General features: G+C 38.7%; 3 protein-coding genes across 3 annotated transcripts; 2 read left to right on the top strand and 1 right to left on the bottom strand.

Moving 5' to 3' along the window:
• Positions 1-495: 495 nt before the first annotated feature.
• susd5 (sushi domain containing 5) lies at positions 496-10929 on the top strand. The gene is made up of 5 exons (XM_043217162.1): positions 496-1240; positions 3294-3492; positions 5610-5719; positions 6826-7014; positions 7169-10929. Exons 1-5 carry the CDS (start codon positions 1165-1167, stop codon positions 8608-8610), a joined length of 2016 nt encoding a protein of 671 aa, XP_043073097.1. The 5' UTR covers positions 496-1164; the 3' UTR covers positions 8611-10929.
• An 822-nt stretch (positions 10930-11751) lies between these two features.
• LOC122324110 (cartilage associated protein) lies at positions 11752-15457 on the bottom strand. The gene is made up of 7 exons (XM_043218328.1): positions 14858-15457; positions 14222-14371; positions 13309-13480; positions 13094-13222; positions 12834-12979; positions 12665-12748; positions 11752-12236 (listed from the first exon to the last, which is right to left on the bottom strand). The coding sequence occupies exons 1-7, from the start codon at positions 15314-15316 to the stop codon at positions 12186-12188; spliced, it is 1191 nt and encodes a 396-aa protein (XP_043074263.1). The 5' UTR covers positions 15317-15457; the 3' UTR covers positions 11752-12185.
• A 632-nt stretch (positions 15458-16089) lies between these two features.
• Positions 16090-22246, top strand: fkbp9 (FKBP prolyl isomerase 9). The gene is made up of 10 exons (XM_043218327.1): positions 16090-16468; positions 17391-17536; positions 18129-18318; positions 19138-19283; positions 19366-19555; positions 19631-19776; positions 19863-20049; positions 20190-20335; positions 21520-21683; positions 21771-22246. The coding sequence occupies exons 1-10, from the start codon at positions 16266-16268 to the stop codon at positions 21948-21950; spliced, it is 1698 nt and encodes a 565-aa protein (XP_043074262.1). The 5' UTR covers positions 16090-16265; the 3' UTR covers positions 21951-22246.
• Positions 22247-22783: the final 537 nt, after the last annotated feature.

The following is a 22783-nucleotide window of genomic DNA, read 5'->3' as shown; positions in this document are numbered from 1 at the left end:
AGCATTATTCCAGTAGCATTAACTGAACGTTCATTTAAAGTGATTTGGTCTTTAAAAAAGTTCTCAAAACATTAGCCCCGATTATTATGTTATTATACATCATTTATGATTTTTTTTTTTTTACATTTTGGTTGATTGTTCAGCACTACGGGTTTCACTCAAAAGTAACATTTCCATTGAAGTGTCCTTAAAATTTATGCACATTCACAAAAGTTCTAGCTCTATGTGTGTGCCGGCTTTAAGCTGTAATTGTTTGGCTAATACCTTGACTAAATAATAAGGTAAGGAATTTTGGATCACACATAGCTCTGTTATTGAAGTAAATAACATTAGAAGCTGTTCAGACACACTGGGCCTGCGCTGGCCACAATCCTCCCGCTTGCTCACTAAAAAACAAACACACTTGCTCATTCCCGCTCGCTATCTCTTTCTCCAGCACAGATGTGCGCATAAAAGCCTTTGCGATTAAATGCATTTGAGTGTGTGTGTGTGTGTGTGTGTGTGTGTGTGTGTGTGTGTGTGTGTGTGTGTGTGTGTGTGTGTGTGTGTGTGTGTTTGCGGTGGGCCAGGACACCCATTATGCTCGCGCGTCACAGTGTCCAGCAGAGCCCATACTGGGCCAGCTTCATCAAAGTTGCTGTGTCCTAAGTTTGGCCCCAAGAATTTGGGACACAGACACAGTTGGTTTTGTCCTGCTCGTTCTGAACTGACACGCAGCCAGGCGCGCTATGGTGACAACACTCACCAAAATTAAGGGTCCGCTCCTAAAAAAGAAGAAGAAGAAAAAAAACACATTACACGGTGGCAAGCTGTCCTCTGTAGCAGGGAGGCACAAGCCATTATGAGCCGGACTCCCCACGGCACTGGAACAATCCCAGAGCTCAGAGCCTCTGTTCTCATGCGGTACTGCACAGGTTCTGAGTCATGACGTATTTACTGACAACGCCGTGCGAGTTTTCGCACGAGCGCACCAGCAGCTCGGTAATGCACTTCTCGGTCAGATAAACCTCTGTCTCTGCGCCTATTAGTTCTTTTCTCTCGGCTGGCGGAATCATCGGGACCCGTCCGTGTGGAAAGCGCAATTCAATTGGGATTTTTTTCAACTTTCACCTGACAGATTCGGGAAAAGTTTTACCTCGGTTTTTCCAGAAACACGGTTTCATTATGGGGCGAGCCTGCCACCGAGAGCTCGCGCTCCTGCCGCTGCTGGGATACTTGGCTTGCCTGACGCGCGCGGACGGTGGGTTTCTATTGATTATCTGGGTGCGGTAATTTGTTTCACGCGCCTCTGCGATACACTTTTACGCGAGGTGATGAATGGGCGCGTGCGTGTGTCCGGCTTCCGAAAGATTAGAAAGTGGTTGGTTTAGATGACATACTTCTTGTGTAGTTATAAACCTTTGTGTGTGTTGTATATTCTTTTTTGAAGAAACTGTATAATTTTGAAAGTAATTTGGGTGTTTATTGTCATTTCTATTAGTTTCTTTTAATATGTCTGTATTTGCATTTTATTAAATACATTTGTTTGCACAATTTTGGGGTACATTAAGTTCAAAATTTTTTGAAAGTTTTGCTTTTTCATGTAGGCTATATAAGTATTATTAGTCGAATTAATATGTTTTAAATTGTATTAATTTTGTTATTTTAAGATATTTAAGATTTAAGATTATTTTTCTTTGTTGTAAAACATTAATATTTAAAATCATTTTGTCAGCCAAAAGTCAGAAAGAAGCCATTATGCTGTCATGTGACAAGAAAACTATACATCTGATAGGACTCCTTTAGATGTTTAATTGTGCGTCAATATATGGTTTTTAAGAAAAACTACCTATTCCCATTCAAGTCAAATGAAAGAAATGTTATATTCGTGACTAATGTTAAAAAATAAAATGGCTTATGTGTTTTTGGTCTGTTGTTGTAGGCTTTTGTCTCATAGTTTTAGAGGCTCTCTGTATTATATGTTAAGGTAGCCTATGTTTGACCGTCTTTCTCCTATACTGTCTGTTCGTGTTTACTGTCATACTTTCCTTTCTAATAGTTAGTCAAAACTAAAGATCTAATTCACATAATGAATTTCATGTTCCTCCACCACAAACCCTTGATTTCTTCACATCAGCATAACAGACTCATCAATATGACACTAATGAATTTGTAACAAACGATTGATAGATGACGGGTTGTTTGTGGTGGCTCTGCTTGATTAGTCAGACTTCTGAACATGACTCAGTCTGGATTTACCTCACTGACACCAACCTGCTAACTCGATCTGTTCCAATTCAAATCGATCCCGAATAATGATGTTACCTGATGTGTATTTATTACACATGGAGGCATTATTCGGTCACACTTTAAATGAGGTGGCCTTATCTACCATGTACTAATAAGTACAATCAATGTACTTATTGTGATCACATTGACTTACAAAAAGAGGTGGGATGGGGTAAGGTTAGGGACAGGTTTGATGGTATTGGTATGTTTAAGGTCGATTGGGATGGGTCAACGGTGTAAATATAAATGTAATTATAGAAATTAATAGGTATTTTTACAAATATAAGTACAATGTAAAAACACACTTGCATTGTATCAAATGATTCACTTAAATGTAAGTACATAGTAGTTAAGGCCATCTAAAGTGGGACCCATTATTCTATTGCGAGAGGGAAAGTTCTGCATGTTTGGTGACGTCCATGCAACCTTGGTTTAATTTTGATCTATAATTAGCTCAATTTCAGATGCTTTACACAGGAGCTGACTCACTGAAGTAGTCATTGTATTAGCTCTGTTTGAGACTGTGACAAACAAACAATGCAATTAAGAAGCCGCCTTATGGAAGGCCTGTGTTTTTGTTATGTCAGGGTGGGGGAAATGGATTTGTGTTTGTTTATGCAACAAGTGCCAAAGACAAAATGTTTAAATAATCTAAAGAACCGTTTTTGACTATAATAAGTCCATGTCCAGTGATTTTAACGATTCTGTCTTTAACCATTTGGCATAGCTTTACGCTTCACGCCAAAAACACTGTTACATACACTTTATACAGTAACCGCTCCCACTTGACCCTATTCAGGTAATATCCTGCTGTTAAAAATTGCCTTTTGCCATACGAAGCTCTTAGGTGCTGTAATTCATAGCTTTCATACCACCTGTAGATATCGTATCAACGTGCTGTGGTTGTATCCTTGCATTCTCCTAATTTCTTGTTGCCCTTCTCATTTTCCTGCTTGAGGTAATGTATTCTTACCAAAGCATTATAAAAATGCATCCTGTAAGTAACGCTGGATTATTTTTACCAGTCTCTCCATTAGGACATGTGTTCTTACTGGAATTGGACAGTTTTCCAAAAGGTGGACAGGAGAAAGGGTTCGAGGCAGCAACACGTGCCTGTACGGCTCAAGGGGCCCAGGTGGCATCCGGGGCCGACCTGCATCATGCAGTGTTGGAATGTGCTTTCTCAGCCTGCTCGCGTGGTTGGCTCTCCGGACCGAGCATTGGGTAAGAACGTTAATTACCTGAAGAACCGATGCTGTCAATCAAAGTGTTGTTTTGTTGAGCGGGCATTGTGCTTTTTTGAGGCGCAATAATGAGATAGCTTGCTTGCGCATATCTGTGTTTTTGTGTGTGATTGCAAGACAGAGAGAATCCTACCTGTGAATTCAGCCAGAACATTCCTATTTACACCTCGGGGCCTGAGAGAAATAGACCTGAGCTGCTGTGAGGGAACACATCAGCACCTTCCATGTGCTCATTTTCTGTGCTGCTCCGTTGCTGAGATGCATTACTTTACCACTACGCACAAATCCCAAAATAATTATCACATCAAAAATGTGGTCCAAAATGACTCTTTCTTTCTCAAATGAAATACATATAGTGGGCCCAAAAGGTATTTGTAAAAAAAAAATACAAAAAATATGAATTACATTGCTTTGAATAACAAAATTCCAATTATATTTTATATAGTGATAAATAATATATATTGTAATAATATTTACTGCATAAATTATAGCAGGTGTTACAGTACTGTACAGTATATATATTTACAGTAAATGAATACAATTTTAAATGTATTTAATTTTATATTTGTTTTGATATATTTTAAAAATGTAATTTATTCCTTAGATTTCATCATTCTCATTCAAGTTTCAGAAGTTTTGGAGAAATCATTCAAATGTGGTGCTTAAGTCCTTATTTGGAAACCTTAGCACATTTGTCTGTTTTTTTGATGCATGGAAAGTCTAAAGAACAGCATATTTATAATATATAAATTATATATATCTAAATTGATCACCCTTGCTTAGTGATTATATTACTGAACCTAAACTTTCGAACAATAATACATGCTCACTTACATTTATGCTTACAAAAAAGGAAATGGACTAAGAAAAATAATCTTAAATCAATGTTGTTTGTTCTAAGCTGTACGCTTCTCTCTAATGAGTTTGGAATACAAAATTCAAAGCATTCATTTGTTATCAGGTATGAATTTGTGAATGTCTGAGGCCTTTGTTGAATATCACTTGCATCTGCAAGTTTTGCCAAAAGGAGTGGCCTTCCCTTCAGAACAACCTATAGATTACACATGGATTTCTTGGCCGTGACACATAAATTTCACATAAATGACATACACGTGAAAATCTACAATCTACCTCAGTGCAACTGAGCCTTAATAACTAAACTTTGACACTGGGTGTTTCCTAGTAACTTAACACTGTCCCGGGAGAGTCCAGTCTGGTAAGGACTTGAGCGGTCTGGTTGTGGTTTGAGCCCCCCTCTGCACCCCTCTCAGACATACCCACATGCTCATAATTCTGATTAAGACCTCACAGCTGAGTGTTAAAAGGTGAGGTAAGCAACTTACTTCCCTCACAAACATTTGGAGGAATGTCTCTAAAAGATTTGGGATGAAACAGACAGACATTCTTGGTTGTAGACAGTGTATTCAGAGACCTTGACTGACTTCTTGAAGTCAACCTTTAAATACTGAATAGTTCTGTTTGAAACCATTGTAAAACGACTATAAATGCAACTGTCACATATTATATTAATGCGGCACGTTGCAAAATTGCTTGGCAACTGTGAGCATCCTACATTTAAAATAATGAACAATATCACTTGGTGAAAGACCAATTTATTCTGGTGATTAATAATAAATATCTGTTCAGGTGTTTGGTATCTTTAATGATTAAATGTTGATTAATTGTTAAATGCTATTATAGGGTTTTAAGGGTCTTTTGCGTTGTCTACAAACACTGCATGGTAAAATCACTGTAATGCAGGGGTTTCCAGATTTTTGATGCCGAAGACCCCAAATATTATTAGTTTCTTGTGGCTTATTGGATATTTTAATCACTTTCACACACAATCAGAGAGTGGTCCTGGCCGAAACAAGCTTTAAAAACATACACACGCGCGACAGAAAACAGACCTGTGACGTAAATTCATACAAACACTAGAGACATAGCAATGTGATGGGGGTTTACTACATAAAGTGTGTGTGTTGAAATTGTATGAGCTGACTATGTAAGCAGAATTTAACAGTGACATCATGTCTGTTGCCTTTATAATGGAAAAGACCAAAAAAATGAGAAGAAATTCATCTAATTTACTTTCAGGACTACAGTGTGCAGCGGTGTGCCGGGGAGCTTGAGGCCAGTTGATGTGCAGTTGGAGAATTTAACCGCGGACACTGAGAGACTGGGCGTGTTCTGCATGAAAGATAGCGGTCAGTTTTAAATCACTGAAACTGGAGAAGGGGACTGTGTTTTTTCACTTACGAGGGATCATGAGGGACTATTTCATGTAACACATACCTAAATATTTTGGCCTGTTTCATACCGTATGTGAAAACTAAAGAGCAAAAGCATGTGTGTTAGTTTCAGTGCCAACAGAGATTTCAAACCTTTTGTACCAGGGACCCCCAAATATGATGATTTTGTGTGAGCCTCCTTTCACTTAATAAAAAAATAAATAAAGGTAAACTCCAGACTGTTTTAGCTATTTTGATTGCAGCAGTGATGTGGAGTAATTGCCATTTGGATGTAAATGTGCTTCCCTTCATGTCAATTATATTTCCCTTACAGTAAAAAAGTAATATTTTAAAAATAAATTTCATAATAAGCATACTAAATGTATTTAATACATATCGCTTGAGACTTTATATAAGAAATACAATTCAATTTTATTTGGAGTACTACTTTGCATATTACTTTTAAAATATCTTGCTCTGACATATCTTAAAATATGTCCGTGTCATTGTTCTTTCACAAGATGCACACCTGTGATGTTTTATTATTAATTTTTTTTTTTAGCTTAAAAGTTGCTTAAATATCGGAATTCAACTAAGACCTAGGCATGGCTTAAGCTAAGCCCTGTTTATAAAACCTTAATGTCATTATTGATGAGGATTTTATGACCAATTACCAAATTAACCAAGTGAATCAATCAAATACTTCAGTATATTTTAGTTCAGCACTACTTCTGCACAGTTAAGTACAAAATTAGTTGTTCTAATTTAGCAGACTTTAAGTATACCATTTTAGTATAATAAATGTATAATTCCAGGGCATTTTGTATTAAGCACATAAATGTAAATATGTAAATGTATTTGTAGCATACATGTATTTCTAAGTCTTTTTACTATATTTTTTTTCACTACAAGCACATTGTTAAAGATTCTCAGCCTACCTTCTATGTACATTTTTATAATTTATGATGTTAATAAAAGTATTATTCAGTATAGCTTTTTGTATGGCCGTCACTGTAGAATGCTGTCACAATGTGATCCTGACAGTGTACAGTGTGAAACGCTCTTCACCTTTCATCCATCAGATGCTCCATGTGGGCAGCCACCTTCATTCCCACACTCACATCTGCAGGGGAAAACTGGTCTCGACCTGGGGGATGAACTTCTATATACCTGTGACCCAGGATACAAACTTCCCAATGGAGATACAGGCTTCAGCCTGCTTTGCGACAGTTGTGGAGAATGGTACGGCCTGGTGCAGCATTGCGTGAAAGGTGAGCTGCGAACACAATGATGATATTTAAAAATGAAAAGAGCCCTGCTGAATATGAGACAGAGGCTCCAAGATACATAATTCTTGAGGTTCAAAGGGTTTATTTGGCTTTTGGGTGTAGCTGCGTAGCCTTCAATATGTTTTATTTGTTGCAGATGATCCTGAAGGCCACATCGACTATGAAGATAAGTTCACAGATGGCCATCTCCTTGAGAATCCGAGGGAGGAGCATCATATTTCTTTGAATCCAGGAGGAACGCAGTCCACCGTTCATGAAGTAGAAGAATCCTCTCCAGAGCCTGATCCAGAGCCAGTCATGTCTATGGAGGAGAAGGAGAATGATAGAGATTCAGCTATATCAGTCACTGAACCTCCAGTGTCTCAACTCAGTCAGAAGCACATGTTCTGGTTTCCTTCAGAGGCCTTCCAGGAAGAAGAGGAACAGCCGGCAATCACCACTGATTCCTCCTCTGTTAAAAAGCCCAGCGAAGATGAGAGTCACATGACGGTCAAAATGACTAACGGCCAGTCTGATGCTGATATTATCGCAGAGGAAAGTGACGATCCAACAGATCCTCCCACAGATGAGCCTACCAGTCCCAGTGCTGGTGGCTCAGATGAGTCCTGGCTAGATGGATACCCTGTTACTCAGGATGAGGATAAAGCTGGAGGTGAGTCCACAGGGGAGGCAGGACCAGAACAAGGTACAGAGACCTTGACTGGCCAATCAGAAGTTGAGGTATTTGAGGATGTAACCAAAAACCCTGTGGAAGAAGAGACCGGGGGTTTGATTGACAACCCTGAGGAGGACGAAGACGGAGAAGTAAAAAATTCCGAGGACACAATCCACAGGAAAGGAGACGAGGAGCTTGGTAAAGGGACAACCAGACTTGAAAAGGAGTCTGTTGTAACATCTTATGAGGAAACAACTGAAGTGCTTTCAGAAGATGACATGGTGAAAGAAATGTACACACCAGAGAACTCTGACTCGGATGGGTCAGAAACATTGGGGTTTGATGGTGTAACTGACAGTCCTAATGGTGTAGTGAAGCCCACCACCTTCATTACTCAGATCACACCCAGTCCAGATGATATTGCTGTACACCAGCGGCCCATGCCGTACACACCGTCTTCCGCTCCCGAAAATGTGAGCACCAGTCAGGGGGGCTTGGGCCCCGAGAGCACATCCACTCCTTCTGGGATGGTACATCTGGATGGGCCACCTGATTATATCACCAGCATGCCCACACCTGTCATCAAGGATCCTTGGGAAACCTTTGATGACCACTTCCTGGAGCACATCCCTGGTCACTTCCCAACTGAAAACCCTGAAAATCAGAGCGTGATGGAACGAGGTGGAGATGGCAGCCTGGATCAACAGGAGCGGGCTGGAGAGGGTGCTTGTGCAGAAGACCCCTGTCACGGTTCAGGCCGCGGGCCCATGATCGCGGCCATTATCGTTGGCATCGTAGCAGCGGTAGTGGGAGTGGTCTTGGGGGTGTGGTGTTATAAAAAGAGGCAACAAAAGAGCTCTCACTACCAGCTCAATGGGACTAATAGGCAAACACAGTGCATTGAATTACAACAGACTGTGTGAAAGTCATACAGATCCTCATAAAGCCACACAGCTTACTCAGTCATCCATACAAAGCCATTTATGTGTGAACATTACAGTTTATGTCCACCGGGGCTCAGCAAAGTGAAGAGTAGAAAAAGTGAAATCTATATCTATCAATCTGTCTGTCTATCTGTCTGTCTATCTATCTATCTATCTAGATTACAAAACGTTCTTGTTGACAAACTTTGCTCTTCTAATTTTGTAGTAAAATTATACTTATATTAATTTCTTTCAAGTTTTCATTCCCTTAAATTTCAAATTCAAGAATTGCATTGAAAAATAATCCTAATTCATTTCTGAATGCCACACAACCCCGACTTTCATACTAACACAAGGAGTGTCTCTGTTTAACACTCTTTTATCGCACAAGTTTGGATTTTTTAGTGCTTAGTTAGTGTTTCTGTTTTACAGTGCTTTTTTCTTTATATTTTCATTGTATTGTGGATAATTGATGTTGCATTGTCTGCATTGTCATTTGACCGTGGGTCGGTGCATGTGTGGTGCCCGTCTGTCCAGATTTGTATGTGTTTATAGCTTTGTCCATTAGTGGGTTGGTGTGTGTAAGAGAATCATTGTGACTTTAGCCTATTTTGGTTTTGAAAGAGAGCAGTCAGTTCAAAAGAGAATGTGGTTGAGTGTGCGTAATTGAGTTTCTAGCTTGCAGACAGGTGAGACATTCTGGTCAGAGGAAATAAGGGTGAATTCTGATTTGCTTTCAGCTCTTATAGACCTAAAGCAGGCTGAATAAATAGCTTTCATCCCTAAATTTAGAATACAATGAGCATTTGTTCATTTCAACCCCTTTACCTATAAATAAGCGAGTTTCTTGGGGTTGAGCTCAGGACTCAGAAAGATTCACACTCACAGACAGGTGAGACATTCTTCTCAGAGGAACTAAAGGTGGATTCTGATTGGTTTTCAGCACATTTACAACCTACTGAGTTTCGGTTTCTTTAAAATATATCTAGTGATATAAAAGTTATATCATAGCAGACTATTTTCTACATACATTTTCCCATATATCTTATTGATGTTCATTACTAAGATACTAAGTTTGTTCATCACCTCCAGCGACGTTCATGAGGAATATTTATATCATGTGTATTATAAATGTACAAACTTGATTTTAGAACTAGTGAATTGAAACAAAACAAACACAAATCAGATATTTCCAGAATCGCTTCATTTGAATTGTCATACTTACGTCAAAAATATAGTATGCTATTTTAGATAATATTAATAATAGGAATTCACATGTAGTAAAGTCATTTATTTCTAGATGTTGTTAGAGCAAATGTAGCATTTTTATATTGTTTGATTGAAGAAAAGTGGAGTAAAACTTCATGAATTTTGCAGGGTCATTTGCAAGTATCTATTAATGATCGACTTACATTATTAACATTATCTAACTTTGGATATTTTTGATTGTTGGCTGTTGTTGTTGGTGGTGGTTTTTTAATCTACTCAAACTCATGAGTATGCCAAATAAAAACGAAAACTCGTGGTTACAGATACGCAAAAAAAATTGACTTTGGAAGATGCACATCACGTGTAGCCTAAACGAAAACTGCGTATCATATGCGCGCCAACAAATTTCTTATCGCGTGCACGCGAAACTGCGCATTATATGTACTCCAAACACCTGCGTATCAAATATAGGCCAAAGTCCATTTTTGCGTACGAATACGAGTTTTCCTTTTCCTTTTGGTGTATTATTTATACGCATTTTCATGAGACCGGGCTGCTTTTAATGTTTTCCAGCCCTGACATCTCTATTTAGCAGATAAGCTAGCGCAGTCTTAGTTGACATTAGCCATTTAGAGGACGCTTTTATCCAAAGATACTTACATTACAATGATGAAAATCACAAGCAAATTATCACAGAAAAGCCAAAACACTTGCATTTACCTACAAATCTCATTTCTAGATCAAGAAATCCGTTCCAGTTGATTGCTGTAGATATATTTAAAGCTACAGTGGATAAACACATGGGCTGCTTACCATAAAATTGGCAATTTGCCGTTTGTGAGGTAAATGTGACCATTGTAACTATTTTATTTGCTCTGGTATCTTCTTAAAAGTTATTTTCTGAACTGTAGAGTGTTTTTTTATTGTGATGTGGAACGGTAAGATATCTATTAATCTGCGATAATGTCAAATCCATTTGAAGGTAAAACTGCTCGATAATATCAACATTACACTGTAACAATGTCAGTTAGATGTGACATGAGGGAATCTGACTAAACATAGCTGTGGAAAACTAATGAAACATTAATCAATAAATTACTTTGGGGGGAAGGCTGCTTTAGTCTTCTTTGGTGTCAACATTACTTAAATAGGCTTAAAAAAACATTTCCTTCCTAAAATAAGACTGCAAACATTTGCATAGCGTTGCCAGGTGTCTCTGTATGCGTGTAAGAGCAGCAGAGCCAAACCTAATATCACAAAAGAGGGACATGTTTTTTGTGTCTATGCTGTCGTTTTTACCACAAAACAAAGACAGAACACTCAGAAACACTCCTGCATACAAATACTCACACAGCGGGAGAACAGAGACTTATTTAAATGTGTTTGAACATGGAGTATCTGTGCAGTTTATCACACCATAGTAGGAAAAACCCACAGAGAAAAGGAAAGAAGAGGTGGGGGAAGAGGAACGAGAGATGTGGAGAGAGTTTGGATTAAAAAAGACTGCTCGCACGCACTCTTAAGGGCCAGTGTTTAGTCTTTTGCTATTATATTTAGTCTGAATGTTTACTGCTTTTAAGAGCAGGCAATACTGGTTCAGCCTTTGAAATAGACATGTTTGTTTGAGTTCTTCTAAGCAGCACCATTTTACACATATTTTGAATAATAGCCAAGTGAACATTTGTGAAGTTATCAACAACGAACATATTAGTGCAGACATTTGGTCCAAACAGATTGTGTGAGGCTTGGCATAACCAAAAATTGTTAAGCTCAAAATCTTAAAGTCGGTTCTTTTGAAATACACAATTTTTGCACCAGAAGGAGGATTGTACAAAGATATTGTACCACTTGAGGAAACGAAAATTAATTAAAATAAAACAAATACAGAGAATGAATTAGCCAGTTTTTCAGAGCACAAAAGTAGTGGGTTTTAAGCGTTTTCATCCATATTATTTATTGCAACAGCATCCACATCTGTAACAATCAGCCAAAAAAAACCCACAAAAAAACATTTTCAGTGTTTAACCAGTTCTTGGGGCTCAATTCTGCTTGGATATCTTCACATGGTTCAACGTTGCTCGGGTTGTATTCAGCATACAAAAGCAATCCAACAACAAAATAAAAACACATCTTTGCTTTCTCTGACATACAGTAAAATTGACAGGGACTAAAATTAAAATCTTTTGGCTTGTGGTGCATACTCTGTACTTACATGTGTAAATGTAAGTACAGATGCGTACAGTTAAAAGATATCAACTCTTCCAATCACCAACCCCTAAAATAAATACAAAAACAAAAATGGTACGGGCTGGAGAAAACTTTATGGTCTTTTTCACAATGTTTTCGTTTCAGTGCAAATCATTTTCTTATTCATCCTCAGCAACGAGATATTCATCAAGAAACTCTAAGACTTCACCCTGAAAGAGAAAAATGGTTGGAGAAAGAGTTAGGGAGAAAACGTGTTCATGTAAAATGTAATCTGCGTTTATCTGCGATCATGGCACCAGTGTTATTACAATTAGCTAACGCAAATTTCTCATTTTCATTTAACTTGAAAACGAATGACGAAAAACACAATTACTAGAACTTGTGAAAAAAAGTATAAACAGTATCAATAGTAACATACAGTGTAATGTAATAAGCATATAAACGCGTTCATTTATCGGCCACTAGAGGGCGGTGTGGCTCAGAGTGAAAGGTTCTGAATGAATCTGTAAGCGTAGCGCGCACCCAAGTGACCAAAACTCACACTACAAGCATTCAGCACTGCTCCAAACACATGAAAAACCCCTTCATATTCAACAAGCATCCAAATAACCCGTGCACAAACACTCTCAGCTCCCACCTCATCATCTGACTGTAACTTCTGTTTGGCGAACTCTAGCATCTGCAGCTGTAGCGTGGTCTGATTGTGGTACCGTACTGCTTCCTGTCATGTGAGGATGCATTATGAGTACAGCACCAACGAAAATAAACGCATTTATTCATTATTTACCACGATGTGAGACACCCACCGCTCTAGGGAAGAAATCCTCATCGGCCAGACCAAATTTTTCTCTGTGGAACCGATAATACTCGACATTATTCTTCATCACCTCATCACTGGGGTCAAAGAGCATGTAGCTGGCCACACACGGTACAGCGTTCTTCAGATCATTCACTGTGTCAAAATAAAGGAGAGAAACTTGTGAACGGACGCGTATGTTTTATATATCAGTTATTCACATTTGTAGATCACACAAGTTGTCGTGTATGCAGAACTTTCTAGACTTACATTTATAATAAGCAAACTGGAGGTAGTGGTACATGGTTGCCACAAATTTCTCAACAACAAATCCACCTACAATCGGCGTGAGATCACTCTCACAGCGAACTTTTCTCTCCAGAACCTCTGCGTAATGATCTGAAGACAAGAACAGGTGTGTTTCAGCTGAAGTTACAAAGGATTTCGGAGGCAGACATGATAAGGAGCAGCAGGTATATGCCAACCTGCAACGGATGGGTAAAAGTCTTTGAAGTCTTTGATCTGCCTGGATCCCTCTGACGCTGCGATGCACTCATCATACACTTTGAAAAAATCTCTCAGTGCCAGCTCCATATCTGACACTGATGTTCTGAAGTTATCACCATTGTACGCCCGGACGGCCCGAATGAACAGTGTCTGAAAGAAAAAGGACCGGTGTTAACCATATGTAACTGTAAACTACAACTCTGTTTTCAACAGACACGTTGGATACTTTTACCTGAGCTCGGACTGCACAAATGTACACATATATTATCACAGATATATGTTATATACTCACAACTGCTAAAAAAGGTAATGTTTTTAAAATAGGTCTCTTAAGCTCTCCAAAGCTGCATTCATTTGCTCTAAATTACCGTAAATAAGTAATTTTGTTAGAACTTAAATGACCTTTCTGATTTTCTAAGTTTCAAATTTTATAGATTTTAAAATGTTATTTATTCCTGTGATGGCAAAGCTTTAGTGTCACATTCTTCAGAAACCATTCTTATATGTTGACTTGGTGGTCAGGAAACATTTATTATGATCAGTGCTAAAAGCTGTTGATTCTTTTATAAAGAGTAGTGTTATGAAGAATGCAGTTTATTTGAAACAAATATAAATTGCATTTGATCATTTATTGCATCCTGATCAAAAAATAAGAATCATACTGCCCTTAAACTTTTAAACAATGTTCTTATGTTATGTATATTTCTGCATATCTTTTAATGCACATTTGTAGTAATACTATCGGCATATATGAAAGAAAAAAAAAATTGAAAACAGGATTTTTTTGCATTTAGTTTGACCCCATTTCGCTTAAATGGCAGCAGCTCTGAAGGAACACTGACAAGAGGATTAGGAAAGGATTTGATTTCCTTTTATTCAGCGTTTTCTCACCTCATATGACTTGGTCTCCAGGTCTTTCATATGTTCATCAGCTCCAGGTAAACTCTTGTAATAGTTCATGTTTCTCTGCATCATCTCATCATCGGGATGCTTCAAGAGGAACGTGTACGCTGCAGATACAGCTTTGGCCAAATTATCACTCTGGAATAATTCACAATGCTCCATGTTGTCAGACATTTTCAAACCAAAACACTGCACATAAAATATTCCAACAAATCACTGTACTAAAAATGGCAGGACTACTAATTATTAAGTACCATATTACCACAGGCTGCATGTACCATATATGTTATTCGCCATAGTATATTATTCTTTTGACATGGTATTTTGGCAATATTATGGATTTTCCACAAGTACTTAAACAATGCACCACGCGTTATAGCATTCATTAAAGTAGCATACTTTGAAAAACCATGTATTGTGATGGTTAGTACCATGGTATTACCATCTAGTACAATCTACACAAAGAAAAAGAGCAGATATCATACTATGTAACTGTGTTTTTTTGGTGTGAACCATCTGCATCTATTACCATGTAACAGTATTGCAAAACACTCACCCTTAAACCAACTTCATAAATAATCATTGATGCATTGAGAGAAAGTTAATGTTTCGCAGCAGACTCACTTTGAAGTAAGCAAACTGCAGGTACTTGTAGGGCTCTCGTTTCTCAAACTCCTCGACGGTTTCGCGGCTGGGGAGCGTCTGTCTGAAGGCAGGTAAGCCCTGCTTGCATCGCTTCAGACACTGGGCTCGCTTCATCACGTTCCCGAAGGCCTGCAGTTCGGGGAAGTCGCTGAAGCGCGTCTCGTCGTCGAGGCGCACCGTGCTGCAGTTGAGGTTACAGAAGGCCTCGCTGTCCCGGAGCAGCCGGTACAGCCGGAGACTCATCTCCAGAAACTCCACGCTCTCGGGCCACTTCTCCTCACTGTACTGGTCTAAAGCGTGTCGGTACGCCGAGTCCAGGGGCATGAGCTCGTGCCGTGGGAAACTGCGAAAGTTGTATTTCTCATACTGCGCGAGAACGCAAACGGAAAAACTAAATAAAAGGAAGGCGAGCCGGAGGCAGCGCGACGAGGAGGCCATGGTCCCGCACGGGATTCCCAAAGTACGCAGGAGCGCGAGAGCACAAGACCCGCCCGCTCCGCGGCCACTCCACGTCCCCAAAGTCAGTCAGGACGCACCCTTCCCCCATGCAGCTAAAAAAACATTGCAGTGATTTACTAACATATATTTATTCATTCGTCAAATCCCACCGGTAGCATTCTACTTTGAAGTTTGAACGGCAAAAGCGGTATATTCATCACATAGCGCTTGTTAGGCAAAGTTTACAACCTCTTGATTCCTGAACATTTTTTCATGGCTGCTGTAAGCAGTTGCATAACCAGAACAGTTTAATCCCACTTTGTCCCTTTAAAATATTTATGTCGAAACGCGTGTAAAACGCATGCAAAATGCTTCATTATATAGATGCATGAGTACAAAAGCAGGCGTGTGCAGCCCATCTTATCATTTTAAAAGTTCGGATTTATTAGCGCATTATTCACACTGCGAAATAAAACATGAATGAAACGAAGGCGAATGGATGCGTTCGAGTGTAATTTGTTTCCGACATTCTATAACACATGCATAATTCAAAATGCACTTAATTATAATAAAGAGACGCATTGTGTGATCTGCTCTGACGAATGTGAAGCTTTAATGGGCCTGTTGCACAGTACGGTGGGCCCTCTATAATTACATGCTCTTAAACCCCCATCACGAAGCGCGAGCCGCCCCTCTCCGTGCCACGTAGAAAGCATTCCAGCCTCTAGGCCTTCATTTCCGCATTTTCCCTGCAAAACGGAACCGTTTCCTGCGCATTCTCCGTGTAAAATGACTCCGGGGCCGTAGGAAGAAGTTCGAGGGAGTTTGAAGATCCATCCACCACGTCTACACACTTCCTCTCTTAACTCCAGCGCGCGGGGAGGGTTGAAGGAAACTGCTGCAGCGCCCGAGAGCAGCGACGACAACCTTCGCGAAACACAGACGGAAGATGATACGGTTAACGGTTCGGATGCTTCTCCTGGCGTTCCTAGTGACATTCGTGGCGTGCAACGCGCCGCCGGTACCGTTAGATGACATCGCGATCGAGAAGACGTTCACTCCGGAGCGCTGCGACCGCACGGTCAAGTCTGGAGACTTCGTCCGCTATCATTACATCGGCATGTTCCCCGACGGGAAAAAGTTTGACTCTAGGTTAGTGCAAAATGAACGCTCGACCTCCATTGTTCATCTTCTCACCTGGCCTGAAGCCATTTGCGTTTGTAGGGTTTACGGTCTGCGGAGCTCGCAGCCACGCAGGCAGAGCAGATGGGGCTCGCTCGGTCGCTATGAATCATGAACAGTTTTACTTCTTTGAAAGCACTTCATATACTATTACAGCTGATTTAAGACAAGCGGATCGTTTGTACATTTTAACATAGAATGATCGCAGAAGTCGGTGCATGAATAGCCTACATGAATGAATGTGCAAGTGACCGAGTGAACCAATGAATGAATGAATGAATGAAGTGTGGTGAATGGATGTAATTCTCTTAATGCTTAACATTTTTTTAAATGAATTTCAAATGTGAATAATTTGAATAAATCAAAGATCATTGGAGCATATTTTACAAGAAAGTGCTGTTAGTTAGTTAGTTAGTTAGTCATTCTTCTGTAAAATATCATGTTTAATTCGGATTTACATGAAGTTTCTTTGTAATTATTTGAAAAATTGATTAGCGGTTTGTGAGTAAAAATTATTTCACAAAAAAAAAATTCACTCTAGATTTAATTAATTAAATTGTTAGTTAATACATATTTTTTTAATTGCAATTGTATTATTGCACAAAATTATTATTGCGCTGACTTGTTTTGATTTAATTGAATTTTCATGAAGAATTAAAAAAAAAACAGAAATGAGAAGAAAATTGTGTGAGATAAATGTTTTAATTTCAGTTTATTGTTTTTAACCAATTTTCACATATTTACATTAAAATACAAAAAAGAATTCAAATGCATTTTTTTAAAAAGCAAAAAATATATATTCTCCAAAACGTCATATTTTATGTGTATATCTTATAAACTTGAAAGTTTTAAAGATATTTTTACTAATGTTTGTTTATGTGTTTATTTGCAGTTATGACCGTAGCACCACCTATAATGTGTTTGTTGGCCGGAAACAGTTGATTGCTGGGATGGACAAAGCTTTAGTGGGCATGTGCGTAAATGAACGATGGATGATCAAGATCCCTCCACAGCTTGCTTACGGAAAGAACGGTTATGGTAAACACACTTTTTAAAAACACAGCTCTCTATTTACCACTTAACGTGTGAATCTAATTTACATGTAAATAGCCACATACCACTTGGTAACATGCCAATGCGAGAAACTCAGTGAGACCTACAATACCCATGATTCCCCTGAACTCCTGCTGAGTCAAAGGAGCATGCAAAAGAGAGAGAGAGAGAGAGAGAGAGAGAGGGGAAGTTGAACAGACTGGGGTGTGAACTCCCAAAGAATGTTGAGCCATGTCCACTTGTCAGAACTAGTTGTGAAGATGTGTGTGTCTGCCCAATTCAGCTGCAGGAGCCACAAACAACTGCACACATGCACAACAGATTCATTTAGAATTAATCTGAGGCTCATCCATCTCCTGATCAGCTCTTTCAGTGATATGTGCAACACACGGCGTGGAACACCTCCCCTTTCTATTGTAGTCGGCAACCTACTACTAATAATGCAGCCTTTATAGTAAGCACAAAGACTAGAGCATTTAGTGTCCTTCTTTTGAGTAGCTTCAGAGGGAAGATTTAAAAGCTGCCGAGCTGGTTCGGTTTTAATTTCTCACAGTATTTCTACGTCCTTCTTTGTCAGGTGACATAATCCCCCCGGACTCCGTCCTTCACTTTGATGTGCTGATGTTGGACATTTGGAACTCAGAGGACAAGGTGCAGATAAAGACCTACCACAAGCCAGAGAGCTGTGGACGCACTGTACAAGTGTCTGATTACGTCCGTTACCACTACAATGGTACTCTGCTCGATGGCACGCTGTTTGACTCCAGGTGAGATGGCTCATGTGAACCTAGAAAAGGGGGGATAAAACAGAATGTCTCCACCTACTGGTGTAATCATGTAAATACAGGAAGAGCCACAAAATCCCTATCACTAATAAAAGATTTATTTGTATAATTAAATATATAATAATAATTAAAAAACGCTAAAATTAAATAATAGGGCGATTAAAAAAAGAATGTCTCCACCTACTGGTGTAATCATGTAAATACAGAAAGACCTACAAATAATCCCTATTATTAATAATTTTATTTTCGATAAAAAAGAATGTCTCCACCTACTGGTATTAATAATTATTTTAATTTTTATTTTAGTTTGTATAATTAAATATATATATAATAATTTTAAAAAATGCTAAAATTAAATAATAGAATATAAGAAAAACATTGATTGCGATAAATATAAAAAACGGATAAATAAATAATACATCTAACAGTACTATAATGAGTATAATATTTATAATAGATTTTTTGTAGTATGTATTAGGTCTTTATATGCTTTTGGACCTCTTGACCAATTAGGTTTGAGAACCAGAACTAACAGCACAATAACGTGTCCATGGCATATGTGAAATATTAATAAAATGTTTTTAAAGGAGTCATCTAAGAATCGTTCATAAATAATTGAAACACATAGAATTAAACATTAAGATATTTAATTTTGTGACATAAATAGGCCTTAATCTTAATCTTATGATTATTTATTTATGTACTGTTAATTAAGAAAAGAATATTGATATTATAACAAATGTGTGGATGTCTGAATTTGATGCATTTTCCAATTAATATTTCCGATTCTTTCATTTGCAGTCATACACGTATGCGCACTTATGACACTTACGTGGGGATTGGCTGGCTCATTGCGGGAATGGACCAGGGCCTTTTGGGAATGTGCGTGGGTGAAAAACGCATAATCACTCTGCCACCTTTCCTTGGCTATGGAGAGAATGGAGATGGTGGGTGTCAATTTATTAAAAACATATACTAACAATATTTGTGCATGCAAGAGTTATATCATCCAAATATCTCCACTTACAGGAAGTGACATCCCCAGTCAGGCTTCTCTGGTGTTTGATGTGGTTCTGCTGGACCTTCATAACCCCAAAGATGAAATCTCAGTAGAGGTGCAAAGCCTTCCAGATCTCTGTCCGCGCAAGAGCGATGTAGGAGACTTCATGCGTTACCATTATAACGGATCCCTGCTGGACGGCACATTCTTTGACTCCAGGTAAAACCCCTCGACTGGAACAGAAATGTTTTTTTAGTGATACACAGTGCACTTACGCTTTTGTTTGTGTTTCAGTTACTCGAGGAATCGCACATATGACACTTACATCGGTAAAGGCTATGTGATCGCCGGCATGGACCAAGGACTTCTAGGAGTGTGTGTTGGAGAGCACAGGAGGATTGTTATCCCACCTCACCTGGCGTATGGAGAAGAGGGCACAGGTGTGTGCCGATGAGTCCTTTTACAGTCAAAAGCACACGAGGTTAACTTTTATCTTAGTACTAATCTCTTCTATCTCCTCATACAGGAACGAAGATCCCTGGCTCAGCTGTGCTGGTGTTTGATGTCCACGTTATTGATTTCCACAACCCATCTGATACAGTTGAGGTCACCAGTGTGAAGCCGGAGAAATGCACCTACATTGCCAAACGCGGTGACTTTGTCAAATACCACTACAACGCCACTCTCATGGACGGCACTTACATCGGCTCCACGTGCGTTGCAGTTATTCTATTTTTTGTATGCTGGTGTTTTGGCATGCGTTTAATTCCACATTGCTATCAACTGTTTTATCATATATCGGTTATATATTTATGTAATTCGTGTTTTCCCTCTCGTCGGTTTGTAACTGCAGGCACTCCTATGGTAAGACGTATGATGTGGTTCTGGGGACTGGACAGGTGGTCATAGGCATGGAACAAGGCCTTACAGGAATGTGTGTCGGAGAGAAGCGCAGGCTAGTCATTCCACCTCACCTTGCCTACGGAGAGAGGGGAGTAGGTAAGACATCCTTTCACAGACACAAAAGCAAATGGTGTATATATATATATATATATATAACTCATCATATATATATATATATGAAGAGTTCATATGCAAAAGCCTGGTTAAAAATGAGATACTGAGTGCATGCTCTACAAACATAGTATCTTCATCAAGTACTTTTACTTCAAATGTGATAAATGCCATCCTGATTTAGACCAGTTAACTACTAGTGATTTTGTGTGGTGATTTTGGTCCTTTTGAATGCTTTATAAAAACAGCTGTCTCCATAAGAGTTATTGGGTAAGACTTTACAATAACATTAGTTAACTACAACTAACAATTAGGTTTTTTTTTTTAATTAAAACAATTTTTGTATTAATGTTTATGTACCTTTTCCTAAATATTTAATAATACATTCATCAAAATATCCGGTAATATTATTTAATGCACCTCAGCCAACATAAACATACATTGAACATTTGCATTTTTATTAAAGATTAATAAATACTTTAACACGTGAATTGCTTGCTGTAAGTTAACGCTAATTTAAACATTCAAAAGAAATGTGACCTTAGTTTTATTTTATTTCTGGTTGTGCAGAATTCAAGAACCGGCTCATAGGAACTGGTCACAACTCACACTGTGTGTTTGTGCAGGAAACACTTTTTATCCTCAGAGCAAGATAGCAGAGGCCTTTTATTTGTCAAATTAAAATGTTATGTTGTATGTGTGTAATGTATCAAAGTGTTCAAACGTTATGTTAATGATAAAAATGTTAAGGCGATGCTTAGTTGTACTGGATTTTTAATTGCAATTTACGGTGGCCCCACCAGAGGGAGCCACATTCTTCTAATAACCTAAATAACTAAACCAGGGCTTATCTTACTTAGTATTTTTGTTTTGTTTCTGGTCGAAATATCAAAAAATTCTTACATCAAGATACTTTTACTAGATATGCAAAAGGACTAAATTAAGTGCATTGTGCTTAAAGCAAGTCAAAATATCTATCTGCCAGTGGGGTAAGTAAAGTATTTTTGTCACCTGGAAACAAGTCATTTTGCTTATCTAGTAAAAGTCTCTTAAGAATTTTACTGTTTCTGTCATGTTTTTCTGTGGCAATTATAGTAAGAGTAGTATGCTAGTATATTTAGTTCATATATTTCACAAAAATAGGTGATTAAGCGCTATTTCTTGCTCAGATGGGGAGGTCCCTGGAAGTGCCGTGCTGGTGTTTGATGTTGAGTTGGTGGACCTGGAGGAAGGTCTTCCTGAAGGCTACATGTTTGTGTGGAACAGCGATGTCTCACCCAACCTATTCAGTGAGATGGACAAAAACAAAGACGCACAAGTGGACACTACTGAGGTATGCTGCTGATTTATACCGTGAGCGCCTGGCATCTTAAAAATGTTTATTAAGCTAATTTCTCCATTGTGTGTCCCTTCCATACAGTTTTCAGATTACATCCTCCTGCAGGTAGAAGAGGGCAAAGGTCGTCTGGCACCAGGTTTTGACCGGCAGCGCATCATAGAGAATATGTACGATAATCAGGACCGCAACAAGGATGGACGAATCACAGAGGACGAGTTTAAACTAAAGGCAGATGAAGCAGCCACTCATGACGAGTTATGAGGCTGGACTCAGGGATGGAGGGTTGTGATTGGTTGTCTTGTGGTCGTCTATTATAAATAGGAAGGGTATAAAGATGCTGAATTTTCCAGTGAAGTGTCACTCAGTGATGTTGTTGACTTTAGATGTTTTGTCTGAGAGGTGTGTGCATGTGTGAGTGTGCAAAATTGTGTTTAAATATGATTTGTCTTTTTTTGTACAGGTCTTTTGTAAGTTGTTTGTAAGACTCTGGAGTGATACAAATGTGCAAAACATTGCTTTGTAAAAAAAAAATTAAAATTGAATAAACACATTCCAACCCCCAAAGTGTCATTTCAGTATTTCCCTAAATTGCTATTTTATAAGAAATTGCTTTACATGAATCTTGCTCGTAGTACCATGACTTAAATTTCTTCTTCCTGATTTAAGTTAAGGTTTTAGTTTGTGGATCGACGAGCTGAGATGTGATGCTGAAATGGAAGTTTGTTATCCGAGCATAACACTGATGAACTTTTGAGCTTTGAATGTTTTCTTCATGATTTGAGCGTGTTTGTTCTGATATGTTCCCGATGATGTTCCTTCAATCACAGCAAATAGGAATAGCGCTAAAGCTGTCACGAATGGCCCAAAGAACAATGCTTAGCTACAGCTTGAGCATCTAAGTGTCTGTGTCTGCCCGGTGTTGTTATAATCCTTTGAAAGTGTGTCAATGTGTGTTTAGTAGGTGTGGGCTTATAGAGGCTCCAAACCGGAACTGAGTGTAACAGACAGGAGTGATATGCATACACAAATTGAACACTTCTCTCTCCTAGACAAAAAAATAAATAAAATATAAACTAGGTTTAAAATATAAAAGA

The sequence above is a fragment of the Puntigrus tetrazona genome, chromosome 19 (assembly GCF_018831695.1).
Source record: "Puntigrus tetrazona isolate hp1 chromosome 19, ASM1883169v1, whole genome shotgun sequence".
Classification (NCBI taxonomy): Eukaryota; Metazoa; Chordata; class Actinopteri; order Cypriniformes; family Cyprinidae; genus Puntigrus; species Puntigrus tetrazona.
This window is presented reverse-complemented; position numbering and strand designations above follow the sequence as displayed.

What these genes read in the sequence shown, in the direction of transcription:
- susd5 (XM_043217162.1), top strand. Translation starts at nt 1,165, where the DNA reads ATGGGGCGAGCCTGCCACCGAGAGCTCGCGCTCCTGCCGCTGCTGGGA. An exon ending in TTGCCTGACGCGCGCGGACG is followed by an intron (nt 1,241 to 3,293) that starts GTGGGTTTCTAT and finishes TATTTTTACCAG; the next exon opens with TCTCTCCATTAGGACATGTG. An exon ending in CTCTCCGGACCGAGCATTGG is followed by an intron (nt 3,493 to 5,609) that starts GTAAGAACGTTA and finishes ATTTACTTTCAG; the next exon opens with GACTACAGTGTGCAGCGGTG.
- LOC122324110 (XM_043218328.1), bottom strand. Translation starts at nt 15,316, where the DNA reads ATGGCCTCCTCGTCGCGCTGCCTCCGGCTCGCCTTCCTTTTATTTAGT. An exon ending in AGGATTTCTTCCCTAGAGCG is followed by an intron (nt 12,749 to 12,833) that starts GTGGGTGTCTCA and finishes CTCACATGACAG; the next exon opens with GAAGCAGTACGGTACCACAA. An exon ending in AGTTACAGTCAGATGATGAG is followed by an intron (nt 12,237 to 12,664) that starts GTGGGAGCTGAG and finishes TTTCTCTTTCAG; the next exon opens with GGTGAAGTCTTAGAGTTTCT.
- fkbp9 (XM_043218327.1), top strand. Translation starts at nt 16,266, where the DNA reads ATGATACGGTTAACGGTTCGGATGCTTCTCCTGGCGTTCCTAGTGACA. An exon ending in GGGAAAAAGTTTGACTCTAG is followed by an intron (nt 16,469 to 17,390) that starts GTTAGTGCAAAA and finishes GTTTATTTGCAG; the next exon opens with TTATGACCGTAGCACCACCT. An exon ending in GGCACGCTGTTTGACTCCAG is followed by an intron (nt 18,319 to 19,137) that starts GTGAGATGGCTC and finishes TTTCATTTGCAG; the next exon opens with TCATACACGTATGCGCACTT.